The sequence below is a fragment of the Gavia stellata genome, chromosome 16, assembly GCF_030936135.1.
Source record: "Gavia stellata isolate bGavSte3 chromosome 16, bGavSte3.hap2, whole genome shotgun sequence".
Classification (NCBI taxonomy): Eukaryota; Metazoa; Chordata; class Aves; order Gaviiformes; family Gaviidae; genus Gavia; species Gavia stellata.
Window position 1 is genome coordinate 12,727,539 of NC_082609.1, and position 14,025 is coordinate 12,741,563.

The 14,025-nt window shown below is 57.4% G+C and overlaps 1 protein-coding gene across 1 annotated transcript in view; it reads left to right on the top strand.

Annotated features, from left to right (window-relative positions):
- The window catches only part of PPARGC1B (PPARG coactivator 1 beta), a 49,598-nt gene extending 41,816 nt beyond the window's left edge, over nt 1-7,782 (top strand). Inside the window, exons 5-12 of the mRNA XM_059825587.1 lie at nt 90-1,257; nt 1,875-1,911; nt 2,321-2,385; nt 2,874-3,642; nt 4,145-4,220; nt 5,104-5,225; nt 5,594-5,748; nt 7,485-7,782. Of these exons, the coding sequence (XP_059681570.1) occupies nt 90-1,257; nt 1,875-1,911; nt 2,321-2,385; nt 2,874-3,642; nt 4,145-4,220; nt 5,104-5,225; nt 5,594-5,748; nt 7,485-7,588 (2,496 nt within the window). The 3' untranslated portion in view covers nt 7,589-7,782. The remainder of the gene's footprint in view (nt 1-89; nt 1,258-1,874; nt 1,912-2,320; nt 2,386-2,873; nt 3,643-4,144; nt 4,221-5,103; nt 5,226-5,593; nt 5,749-7,484) is intronic.
- Nucleotides 7,783-14,025: the final 6,243 nt, after the last annotated feature.

Here is a 14,025-nt window from a genome sequence, read left to right on the forward strand (position 1 = left end):
CCTGGGGGCTTTTCCCCCCATGCCTGGTACGTGTGTCAGGTTGTGTCCGCAGGGCTCTGGGCTGACTTTCTCCTCTCTCCTCTCTGAAGGTGGAGGGTCCCCGGGACAGGAGGGCGAGCGTCCCACAGGCGCAGAGCCGCAGCTGCACCGAACTGCACCGGCACCTCACCTCCGCCACCCCCTGCCCCCAGACCAAAGCACCCCAGGCGCCCGAGGAGTGCCCCAGCAGCCACCACCACCCGTCCCCAGGCGACTGCACCCATCACGAGGATGACAGTGACTCCAGCGAGGACTCACTGAGCTCCGGCGACTCGGTAACCACCCCCTCCTCAGCGGAGGATGGCTCCAGCAGCCATTTCTCCTGCGAGGGGGAGATGCACTCGGTGGTGGAGCTCATCCGCTACATGCACACCTACTGCCTGCCGCCGCGGAAGCTGCCCGCCCGCGACGCCGCTGACGCCAAGCCCCAGCCTTGCAGCAGCCCCTTCAAGAGAGCCAAACCGGACTGCCCCACGCAGCCAGGCCCCCCCGGCTGCGCCCAGAGCCGGCCGGGCTGCACCTGGCAGGTGGCTGGGGGCTGCAAGAAGCCTGGAGCATCCTTCTCCATCCTGAAGGAGCTGCTGGCGCGGGACCTGCTGTGCGACGTGAGCAAGCCATACCGCCTGGGCAAGCCTGTGTACGCTGCCCTGGCCCGGCCGCCCGGCTCCCGCTCCCCTGTGCCACTGGCTCAGGACAGGGAGGACACTGGTGGGACCTGCACATCCAGAGGCAAAACAGCACCGGAGAAGGGCGAGCCACGGCAGAGCCCTGGGGCTGAGGCGGAGGCACCACGGGAGTCTGGTGGCCTCGAGGACGATTCTGGGAAGCGTGCAGGTGCCCCTGGTGCAGCCACAGGGAAGGTGGCTCGCAAGCAGGAGAGCACCATTTACGCCGTCCGCCGGTCCAAGAGACTCAACCCCGAGCTCGGCCACTGGCTCTCCTTCCTCGACGAGCCACCCCCCGAGCCCTCTGTTCCCCGGGAGGCAGGGGACAGCCGTGGCCCCCAGGATGCCCTGGCTGGCAGGGAGCCCACACAGTGCCCAGCGCTGGAGGGCTTCTCTGCTGAAGAGCCCGCGGCCGAAGTGGAGGTGGGGGGCACAGAGGAGGGAGACGGTACGAGCACTGCACCGCTGGTGGAGCCCCTCTCCCTGGGCACGCCGGGGGATGGCGAGGTGGGCGACGGGGCTGAGAGCCAGCGCTGTGTCCTGGAGCAAGCAGGTGAGAGGCGCTGGGACTGTCTCTTTGCTCACCCCTTGCCAGCGTGCCTGCGCTGCCCATGCCATCCCTGCCACAGGCGCGCGCTGCTGGCCAGGCGCCTGGCACCCAGCTGGCAGTGAAGCTGTGAGCAGCCCCAAGCACAGCTGAGCCCTGATCCATGTGCCGGCTGGCTGTGGGGTCCCATGCATGGGGAGCTGGGGTCCTGTTCTGGTTTTGGGATGCTGTTTCAATCCATGGGGGCCTTCTGCTTGTTTCCCCATCCTTATAATGAGGTGAAGGAGTTGGTGTAGCACTAACCCAGCAGGGACCAGGCTGCCCCATCCCTCCATCTCCCTCTTCCCCACCAGCTCACCCTGTGCCTGGCCACCGGGGTTCAGCTGCACTAGTGCCCCAAAATCGCAGCTATCCGCAAGCGCTTGGTGAGCATGGATGGCTCAACCCTGGCAGTGTTAGCCCTCCCGCAGACACTGCCGCCTCGCAGGCAGGCAAAGCCCAGAGTCCCCAGCCTCCTGCCAGGCCAGGGTGGGTGGAAGGGCCCCGGCTCCCACCGCCAGCACGGCGGGCGCTGGAGGGAGCACAGCTCCACTGGTAACCCTGCTTCTCTCCCTGCCTTTCAGAAACACCCAGGTGTCTCACGCTGTCCTTGGCACAAACGTAAGTGTGCATGGGGCTCAATGAATCGCGCTGGGGCTGAAAAGCTGCCTCGGTTTGTCTGGCTGGGCGTGCATCTGCAGTGACCAAGCGAAGCTGCTTTTGCAGAGCAGACTGAGCCGTGCAGCTGGGCGCGGGGCTGTGGGGACCCACGACCTTCATTTGGGTGCAAGGAGCTCAGAGAGCCCTGGGCCGAGGGCAGGGCATTTCTGCATGCCAGGGGCAACATGCCCTGGCGCTATGGCTGGGACTGGGAGGGCATGCTGCTCTCCCCACTGCCCCTCACAGCCCTCCGCAGGGTTACTCCATCAGGCAGGGCTTGCTTGTAGGCAGTGTTTTCTCAGCTTCCTTTTGTTTTTTGGGACTGTGGTTCACCTAAACACCTTCCCTCTCCTTATTTTCTCTTCTCCAGTGACTCGACCTTTGGGAAGAGGAACTTTGAGCCGATGCTGACTGTGGAGCTGTGTGGGACAGCAGGTAGGACAGGCTTTTAATTTTTTAGTTTTGCAAAAATCCTCCCTGGGAGGGGGCAAATTTACCCTAAATTCAGCCTGGAGTTGCCAGCTCCAGCCAAGCCCAGCCAAGTGGGCATGCTCATCCCCCGGCCCAGGAGCCCCCCCTTTGCACTGCAAATGCAGGGGACTTCCCGTGCGCTGCCTCCGAATCCGAGCACTGCAAGCAGCTCGCAAGCTGCATCCTTCAGAGATGCCAGTGCTGGGGGGATGCATCTGGGATGGGGGGGCAGTTCAGGGGGCCCCTGCATGAGCCAGGAGGGAAGGGAGAGTCCTCTGGTCCCTTCTGGGATCAGGCATCCTTTTTCCCCAAGTGCCACTGGTTGGATGAGGCTGCGGGGGCCCAGCAGCCTCCCTCCCTTGCAATGCCTGGTGCAGCTCAGGCGTCAGGGTGGGACGGGGCAGGACGGTGGGGGCAGAGCTGACTCCTGCTCTTTGTTCGGGGGGGTTCAGGTCTCACACCGCCCACCACCCCGCCGTACAAGCCTGCTGAGGAGGACCTGTACAAGCCAGACATCCCCCAGGAGCCAGGGAAGGAGGACGGGACAGCCCCCAGCCCTGGGGGTGCAGGGGACACGGCAGCCTCCCGGAAAGCCTCCAAGAAGCACCCCGAGAGGACAGAGCTCTTCGCCCACCTAAGCCGCGCAGCCGGGCGCCCCGTGCTCCCCGAGCAGCAGGGCGTGCTCAAGCGGCCCTTCTCCCGCTCCTTCGGGGACCATGACTACTGCCAGGTGCTGAAGCCCGAGGCCGCCCTGCAGAGGAAGGTGCTCAAGTCGTGGGACCCCCCAGGCCAGGTGGAGACGGAGCACAAGAGGAGGGTCCCGGCTGCCCACTACCAGGGGCTGGACCTTGGTGGCAAGGAGGCGGGCAGCGAGATGCTGTGGAAGGATGGCGTCAAGCAGCTGAGAGACCAGGAGATCAGAGCCAGCTTAACAAAGCACTTTGGCTTTCTGGACAGTGCTCTCGATGATGAGGACATGGTCTTCTGCAAGACCCCTGAGTATGACACTGTCTTTGAAGACAGCTGCAGTGAGAGTGGCTCGCCAGTGGAGGAGGAGGAGGAGGAGGAAGAGGAGGAGGAGGAGGAGCACGGCGACACCAAGCTGTGCCTGCGGAGAAACCCCCTTTCCAGGACCAGTTTGCATTACTGTTCCCGGAGCAGGTCCAGCTCGGGGTCTTCGTGCTGCCGGTCCCGATCACCCACAAGCAGACGCACCTTCAGGTACAGGGGACAGTGGGGGAGGGGGCACTTCGGGCTGTTCTTGCACCCTGTGTTTTTGCCCTGGTGCGTGGCAGCCCCAGCTCTTTCTGGTCTGCTAGCCCAAATAATAAAGATGCTAATTAATGACAGAGAAACCATTGAAATAATTGGTACTACATCAGCAGCTGCTGAAAACATCAGCCATGGCCAGAGAAAGCAGCACTGGGGGGAAGCAGCCAGGGATTTCCATCGCGCTGGGGGCGATGGGGCATGGGCAGGGGCCAGAGCCGTGGCTGGGAAGGCGCGAGTGCCAGCTGGGACCCCCCCGGCATCTGTCAGAAAGGACTTTGCAGTGTCCTTTCCAGTGTTTCCAGACCCCCATCTCTCCTCGGCTCGTCGGTGCTCCGTAGTGCCCGCCTGCCCGCTGCTGCAGATGCCGGGTGCCTCGGCTTCTCTTTGACGTTTGAAGCTTTTCCCACCGGATCCCCCTGCCCTGGCTGACCTCCTCTCCCTCGCTTCCCAGGTGTGAGAACGGCGAGCAGTGTCAGGGCGGGAGCGGGCACCGGGGCCAGCTGGAGAAGAGACGGGAAAAGGCCATCGTAAGTGAGCGGGGACCCCGCGCTGGGACAAAGCAAACCCCAACTCTTAGTTCATCTCCTGCTCCAGAAAAGCAGCGCTGGAGCCCATTAGCCCTGGCTTCAGCATCCCTTGGTGCGAGGCCAGTGTTAAACAAGGACATGGGGGTGGAGGGGGGAGAGAAAAACCTAACATGAAGCGGAAGCCACCAGCGATTGGCAATACACGGAGTCCTTGGCACAGAAATGCCCAGAGCATCCTACGCCGGTGCTTCAGTGCAAGTGGCATTAGCAATTAGCGGGGTGAGCTAGGGAATCCCTGAAGCTGCTCAGCCGTTATGGATGTGGTCCTGCTGCAGAGGCAGCCTTGTGCCCCGGGAACCCTGCGTGTGCCCACGGGTGGGAGCTGGGTGGGGTGGTTGGCATGCAGGGAAATAACTGTTGGTCCTCTCTGCTGTTGCGCACGCGCGCGCGCGTACACACACACACACATGCCTCTGGCATTTTTTTCTGCAATGCAATTGAAATTTGCCCCTAGCAATTCTTGGGAATGTTTCCTGGCATCTTCTCCAGAAGCTGAAAAAGCTGCAGGAGTGCAGGAGAAATTTAAACGAGAAGGTGGCGGGGGTGGCTGCTTCAGCCTGGCTGTAACACCATCCTAAGGGGCATGGATATGGCTATCCCCTGCAGCAGTGGTGTCCTGGGGGTGACATCTGTGAGATAGCTGGAGCGGAGACAGCCAGACCCCGGAGATGTCAGCCTGTGCCCGCAGCAGCATCACCCTGCTGCCGCTTGATTCCTGGTGCTGGCTCCTGGGGCTCCTCGGCGGCCCTGCATTTCCAGCGCCCATCGGCAGCACAGAGGCACGGGGTTCCCGACACCTGAAACCTTTCGCTTGCTTTTCCAGGGGGAAGGCCGGGTGGTGTATATCAGAAACCTCTCCAGCAGCATGAGCTCCAGCGAACTGAAGAAACGCTTCGAAGTGTTTGGTGAAATTGTGGAGTGTCAGGTCCTGTCCAGGACTACCAGGTGGGTGGCGAGCAGCTACGGGCAACCCCTCTCCTGCAGCAGCTTCAGTGCTGCCAGGCGGTGCAGGGTGACCCCTGCACCCAGCTGTGCGAGTGCTGTGGTTGTGCCGGTGGGGTTGCGCCGCGCCAGCCCCCTCGGTCAGTCACTCCCACGGTCTCGGCGCTTTGGGCAAGGGGATGCAGTGTGTCCCCAGGTCTAAGGGCATGGAGACGGCCGGTGGGATGGAGGGACGGCAGAATGGAGGGATGGAGGGATGGCAGAATGGAGGGACGGTGGGATGGATGCACAGGGGTGCAGTGCTGGGCAGAGCCGTGTTCAGAGGGGCTGCGGGGCCCATCGCATCTTGAATTCTTTCTCTGGTTGCTCAGGGGGGATAAATACGGCTTCATCACCTACCGGTATTCAGAGCATGCCGCCTTATCTCTGAAGAACGGCACCTCGCTAAGGAAGAGGAATGAGCCTTCTTTCCAGCTCAGCTCTGGTGGCCTCGGGCACTTCTTCTGGACCAGATACGCTGACTTGGGTAAGAAAGCAGGAGCTGCTTTTTCCGAAGCGTCCTGCTTATCAGCACAGAGCCATAACGGCACATTGCACTGCTGAACCCTAGTCATGCAAGGATCCGAAACCTCTTTAGAGCCTGCAGGGAAAGCCCACCAGATCTCCTGTGGCTCAGTTTCTGCTCTTGGCTCTGTCGGATGGCTTGGGAAACTGGGGGGAGAGAAGAAGAGCGACTGGCGTGAGGACCTGGAGTGTGTTGGCTGCAAAACGTAGCATCACACCCCAGGGCTGCTGGGTCTCAGCTGACCAGAGCCCATCCTGTCTCCGCTGTGTTTCTACACAGCACTGGATGCTTTCCAGCAGAGAAGTCCCTTCCCAGTCGTTAGGGAAAGCAGTCCGCAACATCTCATTAGCCCATGAGGTGATCTGGGTGGTTTGCTGCTCTGCAGGACAGATTCACCACGCTGCACATGCACTTTTGAGCCAAAATGACAGCGCTGAAATGTGCTGTGGTCGCATTAACTCTTTCTGTGCCGTATGGGCATCTGCAAGACCTCCTGCCTCAGTCGGTGACCGCGCTAGCCGGGGCCTCGCTGGACCCCGTCCCTCCGCGGGTGGCAGGGCTGCAGCCTGAGCTGAGGGACAGGAGTGAAACCCTATGCTAATCCTGCAAGACAAATGTGATCCAGGCTTTGCTCAGCCCTTGTTGCTGTGATCTTCAGGTGTTTCACAAACACCTCGCGTTTATTTCTGTAGCCTCTGTAAGAGGTGAAGTGGTTCTAGTATCCTACTTCATGCACGAGAGACTGAAGCCCAGAAGATAAACCCCTAAGTCTCAACTTATCTCTAGATGTCTGCCCAGTCTGACACAAGTACTGCCCGATCTTGTAGCACCTTGTAATATCTCCTCTGTTCACACCAGCAATCCCTCTGACTTCGGTTGTGGGTGCAAATGCCCATTGTTCATCTAAATAAATCCAAGGGCCTCTCATTTTGGGCACAGAGAAGATAGGAAACAGCACCCCATGATGAAGGTGTTGGCACATGGCTGTGCAGTGCTGTGGGGAGGGGGGCCAGAGCTGCCCCCCTGCATAGGAGAGCCCCTCTCGGTGCTCCTCACCTGCAGATTGCTGCAAGGCCAGCAGTCACCCCCTTACTGCATAGCCCGGCTCGTTCCTAAGGTCCTGCTCACCTTGGTACGGGGTGAGATAGGGAGCCCACAGGCAGAGGTGAAATGCAAGCGTGCCATTCATGGCTCATGCAAAAATATACACCCAAAAGGGTTAAGCTGCTGTTAAATCAGGCAGCCTTATTTCTGGCATTTGCTGAATTTCCCAGGCTTTGCGGTGACACTTTGTTCAGCTTCTGACGGAAGGCTGGGGAGCGCTGCAAGCAGGCACCCTCCTCCCCGCAACCGGCACGGCTCCTGCGGGGGCAGCCCTGTGTCAGCGCCTCGGGATTCAGCTGCACCCCGCAGATTTTTGCGCACCTGGAAAGGGGTGTCTGTGGTGTGTGACCTGCCAGGCTGGGCACTGCCACAGCCCCTCTGCCCAACAGCTGCTCTGCAGTGGGGGAGAGACAGCACTGTCCCTGCTGCCTTTCGCCATCACCGCCTCGTCCAGGCTGGCTTTGCAGTGCCGGGATGCAGCATGCTGGTAGCAGGGGAGTGAGCAGTGCCCTGCCGTGCCTCAGTTTCCCTCCCCGCCGGGCAGCGAGCGGGCTCGTGCTCCACTCCCTGACCTGGCTGCCTTGTGTCCCCAGATTGCAGTGCGGAGGAGTCCTCCCCAGCCCCAGTGAAAAGCAAGTACGAGACCATGGATTTCGACAGCTTGCTGCAGGAGGCCCAGCTAAGCCTGCATCGGTAACAGCCTTAACCTTGGAGGAATACCTCAATACCTCAGTCAAGGCACTTCCAATATGTTTACGTTTTCAAAGAAATTATTCAGTCTACGGAAAGCGAGAGAGAGCGAGAGAGAGCGAGAGCACGCACGCGCGAGAGAGAGACTGCTGTCCCTTCCGATCGATGTTTACATTGAACAAAGCTGCTTCTGTCTGTGAGTCCCCATGGTGTTGATGTCTCACTGCCACACATTAGTCCCCCTGCTTCTGACTGGTTGTTTTAGGGTGAGCCTAGGAGCCCCCCTGCCCCTCTCCCCTCCCAGCCCCCCCCCCCCGTGCTCCCACCGCGGAGTTGCAGCTGTGTTCACCATAACATTTTTTTGTCCGTAGTGTGTGATGATGAAATTGTTAATTGTGAATAGAATCAGGATTATAAACTAATTTTTAATAGAAGAGAAAAAAAAAGTATATACTTAAAAAATGTATTTATGGCTCAGATGTACTGTAATTCAGATTTATTGTACCGCTTCCTTGATTTTTAACTATGCACTGTAATGAGGCACTTGCCACTCAGCAAATGGGGGGTCAGAGCAGAGTCACATAGCCAGCATTTACCCGTTGCCCGCAGAGGCATCCACCTCCCCCGCCGGCAAACCGGGGTGCTCGGCAGTTGCGTTGGGGTCGCCCACTTTGCTGTGAAAGCCATTCTTCTTGCTCGCATGGCCCGAGCCCCCCAGCCCCCAGCCCGACTCGGTCCCTGGTGCATGATGGAGCCAGCGGGTGGTGGGGCATGCCAGCCCCATGTCATTCTCGCCGTGGGGCCAGGCAGCTCTGCAGGCATGAAGGAGAGGGGTGATAGAAAGATGCACTACCCAGGAGGCTGCGGGACCAATGCCTGCCATCCAGTGCTGCTCCAGCCCTCCGCTGCCTTTGGAGCCAGGAGAGAGGGGCCGGAGCCAGGCTTGATCCGGCACAGCCTGAGGGACGGGCGCCTCCAGGTCCGTGCGAGGGAGTTGGCTTATCTCCGGCTTCTTGGGTGGCTGGGAGACTGGCCAGGCCGAGCGGCTTGCTCCCCCCTCACTTCCACCCCCTGCAAAGCAAGCAGGGCAAGAAGACCCGTCTGTGATTCCTGCCCAGCAGCCAGCCCAAAATTCAGAGAGGCAGGGAGGCAGGAGGGGGCACGGCAGCCGCGCCGAACGTCTGCGCCCAACGTCTGCCCTACCCAACACTCTGCCCGTGCTCTGCCCCGTACCTGATAAGCCATACACTTCCCCAGCACCCAGCTGGCACCCGGGATCCGTCCCCCATGCCCGCCAGCGCCCCGTGGCACACTCGTCCTCTCTGCCTCTGGCTGGGGGCCCTCGGGGCTGCCCAGCAGTGCTGGATTTAAGGCATGCTCAAGCAGCAGCCCCCCCTGAAATTTGCTTGCAAACTTGCCCTCCACCTCTGGGCGAGGTGGGAAGGGGAGAGAGCCCACCACCGGCTGGAGCAAACCCCACCACGAGGCGGCCAGAGACACTGTTTTCCTGAGGGAGCGGGAATCTCGCTGCTCCTCAAGCCATCGCCATCACCATCACCATCACCTCCATTTATTTTTCAGACCCAGAGACCACTAGGGATTCAGCCATCCTATGTAGATAGAATATTATAGCCTTAACTCTGCCAATAGATAGATTAGAGTCTCCTGGGGTCTCCCCTTGACATGCCTTTGGGGTTTTATTCTCATTTCCCTGGTGTGGGTACTATTTTGTCTTGCAGGGAGTATGACCAAAGCCTCCGAAATTGCACAAGATGCAATGCCAAGAACCTGAGCCCTGCCAAGGTGGCCCTTGGCTCTGGGGCCATGCGTGCAGCTGGTCTCTGGCAGGAGCAGGAACGCCAGCAGCGCCGATACCAGCACAGTTACCTGGCTATTTCTCCCCGCTTTGGGGGAGCCATGGTTCTGATGACAACCAGCCCATGGTGCGAGGGCTCGTAGGCCACTGCGGGGTTTGATCTGTGGGTCCCCAATCTGCCGCTGGTGACCATCACCGTCAGGGAACAGTCCTTGTGCCATTTCAGTCTCAGCAGCAAGGTTTGGCGTCTCTCCTGCCACAAGCTCCCCACACTTCTCATCCCACCTTAGCAAACACGAGTAGCTCTGGCCGAGACTGAGCATCTGCTATTGGCAATTGCCTCATTGTAGCTTTGCCTTTTTCTGTCCTAGTATTTCCTCACAACGATGATGTTTACATGTGATTGCTATAGAGCTTATGTAGAATGTATATAGCGACACATTTAGGGTGGGTAGTACTGTCCTGTGCTGTGCTGATGTTTTTCAGAAAACGATCAATCCAAAAAAACAACAAAAAAAAGCAAAATAAGTGGAATTCTTCCATCTCCAGCTCAGCTGGGCACACTGAGCCCCCAGGGCCGGGCCCCGCTGGGGATGCATCAAGCGTGGTGGAGGGGAAGGGTTAGTGCAGAGCTGGGGGTCTCCAGAGCCGGGGGGGAGCCCTCTCCTGGGGGATCACTCAGTCGCTTCCCAAGCATTGGTTTCGGTGCACCCAGATATACAATTTCACATTGTTTTCCTGTGGCTGGGTGTCCCAGGTCGGCCCGCAGCCCCCATCCGTGCCTGGCTTCTGGATATCAGGCTGGTGCTTGGGAAGGGGAGGGCTCGTTCTGCACAGAGCCGATCAGTGCTGCATCTGTAGGGTAGGAAGAGATGCAATAAGTGGTCTTCGTGGTGCCTGAAGCCTGTAAGTGGGATTGGGGTTTTATTTTGTTTGGGGTTTTTTTCTTTTTTTTTTTCTGTTAAATTGGGATGGTTTATTTTCCCTCCTCCCCCAAGGAATTTCTCCAGGACATATGCACTACGTAGACGCAGAGGTGTGCAAGGCGCAGAGGCACAGCTGTGGCTGGGGCAGCCCTCAGCTGCCCGCGCCTGCCAGCCCATCGCTGCAGCAGGGAAAAGCAGGGGCACATGCTGCCTGCCCCGGGGCTGTGTGCTGCCTGCCCCGGGGGCTTCCCCCAACTTTCAGGACTGGGTGAGTGGAGGGTGTTCAGCTCAAGAAGCACAGGTCTGCTGGGTTTAGAATCCCTCATGTGGGGTTTGTGGTGAAAAATAAGTTTCCACTCGATTTTAAAAAATTTTTTCTTTTAATATAAAGGTGTCTTCTGCTCGCAGTGCTTGAGTCTGCAAAGGGGTAGGAAGGAGGGTTCGGGCACAAGGGGCAGGTGAGATCTCACGCCCTTAGCGGCCTGTGACTGTTTTGGATGCTAACAGGGAAATGGGGCAGGAGCAAAGCCAACTCCCGGGCAGTGCGCGGGGAGAGGCAGCCCACGCCGCCGGGGAAGCCAAGGAACCCAGTGCTTTGCAGGAGCTGCAGTGGCCAGGGATCGGGGATCACCCCCCCCGAGGATTAGCTTTACATCCCGCCCAGCCTGTGGCATGGCAGCAGGTGCCCTGGCACGGGTGCAGCTCGGGGCTGGGCACCCCAAAAAGGGAACCCTTGAACCCTGGCCTCCATGGCAGCCCTGGGAAGCTGCCCCCCACCGCCGGCGAGGGCCGGGGCTGCAGGGCGGCGGGTAGGAGTGCTACTTCAAAGAGAAACTGGGAGCTAAAGGGTATCTTATGGTAGGCAATAAGTAAGGAGGAGATTTATTTTTTTAAAAATATATAACTATAGAGTGTCCCCCAGTAGTTTCCTGGAGGTGCTGTGGGGAAATGCTGAATGTGAAGAGTTTCGTGATAAAATGCCCCTTTGCTTTTTTTGCACAGATTTGCCCCAGAAAAGCTCGTTGTTCAGGGTGCGGTACCGGGTTTCTGGCTGGAATCCAGCAGGTCCCCGGGGCTCCGCGGAAAGGAGCAAATGTTTGAGTGCCTGGGCTGAATGCAGAGGACAATCCCAGGTTTTAGGTTCGATGCTGCCCCAAAGAAAAGGTTTATCCCGATTCCTACTCGGCGCACCTGGCTGGGCTGCACATCTTCTTTAATGAAGCAGCAGCTCAGTCACCACGTTACACTCTTGAGTGTCTGATTTCAGCACTGGTCCATGCAAAGGAGTGTTGCAATCGCAGACCAGCACTTTTTTCTTTTTTTTTTTTCAGTTTTGGTTTTTTTTTCCTTTCTTTTTGGAGGTATGCTGAATACTGAGATACATCGTTGTTTGTAGCTGAGGCCTGACACCCTTTCTGTTCTAAGCATCGTAGTCCATCCCTGACAATCTCAAGCAATATAGCGCCAAATGCAGCCTTGGGGTCTCATTCCTGGGGTCAGGGGCAGCGGCGGCAGCCTGGCCACAGTGCCCACGGCCACGGTGCTGAGCCGAGAGCCACGCTGCGGTAGATACTGAGTTGGGGAGGGAGTGTGTGTATGCATGTGAGAAAGAGAGAGAAAGATTAAATTGATGCATTTCTTGAGAAAGGTGTAAGAATTTCACCTAAAAAGGGGCACATCTGCTTTGTTATTTATAAAAAAAAAGCTAAATTCTGTCTTTTTCTTCTTTTTTTTTTTAAGTAAAAGGACACTGCTAATAATTATTAGGGGCCAATTCTGCCTCCCTTCCTCATGCCGAGTAAGTACTACTTAACTCTGCAATTTTCTACTTGCAGAGTAAGTAAAAGTAGCAGAATTGATCCCTCTGTGGTTAAGAATCAAGTTTTTAGTCTGTTTTTTTTTTTTTTTTAATTGGTAGCTGTTTTTTATATTTCACTTAATTTTTTTTGCCCAGTTCCGTTCCGTTGTGTCCTTATTTATGTAATATACTTTAACCTTAAAAGATGGCATGGATTCTTATGCCTTTCCTTTGTTATTATTGTTATTATTTTTAAAAAAGAGATTTATTTCTAGTGTGATTTAACTGTCTACCTTCTAAAACGAGAGAACGTTTTCTTGTATTTTTACATTGTCAGATTCTATAGTTTCATAGATAATTTAACCAAATCGCTCAATGTATTATCTATATCTATCCGGTGGGTATAAAAGTTCTATTTTAAATTGTGTAAATACTTCAGAACTGGCTTCTTTTTCCAGACTCCCCTGCCGTGGAGTTACTTGTTTACATCAAAAAGACTGTAGAATCTCTACGCTCATGTACTGTAAATAGTGAAGTGATCTGCCTATAAATAAACAATAACATATATACTATAAAGTGGAAAGAAAAAAAAAGGAACAAGTCTGTGCTGCTAATACTTTAGTTTCTTAGTGCAAGCCTGCTCTGGGAGGTGGTGTTTTGCTTTGCAGAAGGTGCTCCCCTGTGTCTGCCTGGCCGGCAGCGGGATGGTGGGGGCACAGCTGGGGCCGAGGGGTTGGCGGAGCCCCCCAGCTCACTCACACCAACGCTGCACCACTGCCAGGGATGTGACTCCCGTGGGGGAATATCCCTGTATATTGCTATTTTAAGTGTGGCTTCTTCCAGTTTAACTTGTGCAGGGAAAGCCTGGGCTCCATACTCTGGACTTTTGGAGCGGTGCTGCTGCCGCAAGACCCATTGCAGAAGAAGCTCCTGGATAGTCCCCCGATACCAGGAGAGCAGTCCCCCAGGAGCCGGCCTGCTCTCCCACAGACACGGCCGAGGTGGCTGAACCGCTCTTTCCCAGCACAGGGTGTCCTGGTGTCCTGGTCATCGTGGGAGCGCAGGCTCCAGAAGGGACGGGATGGAAAGCCCGGGCAGTTGGCGGCAGCACGGGGGCAGCTCTGCCGCAGCACCTGGTGCATGGGAGCCCAGCGCCAGCCATCGCCCCTGCGAGGGCTCGCCAGGTTGGAGACGTTGCACTGAATTTAGGGAGGACCTCAGCGGCCCAAAAGGAGGAGGTCTGCAAGGTGCTGAGCTGTCCCAGCTATTTTTTTTCCTGCCGATTTGCACCGATTTAGGCAGCTGCCATAGACCTGCCCGTCTCTGGCGCAGCACAACCAGTGGGAGCCCAGCACACGTCCCCCCACCCAGCCACAGAGCCAGAACCAGCCTCCCACCCCAAACCCAGCCCCTCGTCCCTGCCACTGCTGCACCCTGAGTGGACAACTGACAGGAAGCCCATTTCCCTGCTGCTTTCCCCAAAAAATGGACTTCAGGGCCACCAAAGATGAATATTTTTCTAAGCTACATGAAGGCACAGTGACGCTGCCAGTGCCAAGGCAGATTAAAACATGAAATTGCAAGGAGGAAATACGGGGATACAGCTGGGGCAGCCGGTGTCGGGGTGCCCAGGGTGGGTGCAAGCAGGAGCAGTGGCACAGGAGCAGGGTCCCCAGCTGGCAAGGCTCTGGGATGGAGCGGGCACACACAAAGGAAGGGTCTGCAGGGAGGGACAGACCCGCAGCTAAGGCTTGTCCTCCCAGCCCAACCTGTGCCACCCGATGCTGCATTCCCAGGCAGCTTCCTGGAAAATAAAGGACTGATACTGTTGATCAAGTATTCTCCTGCAAGCAGACCTAGAGACTGAAGGGAGCTGTTGGTGAATCGCAGCATCAGTTCAGCAG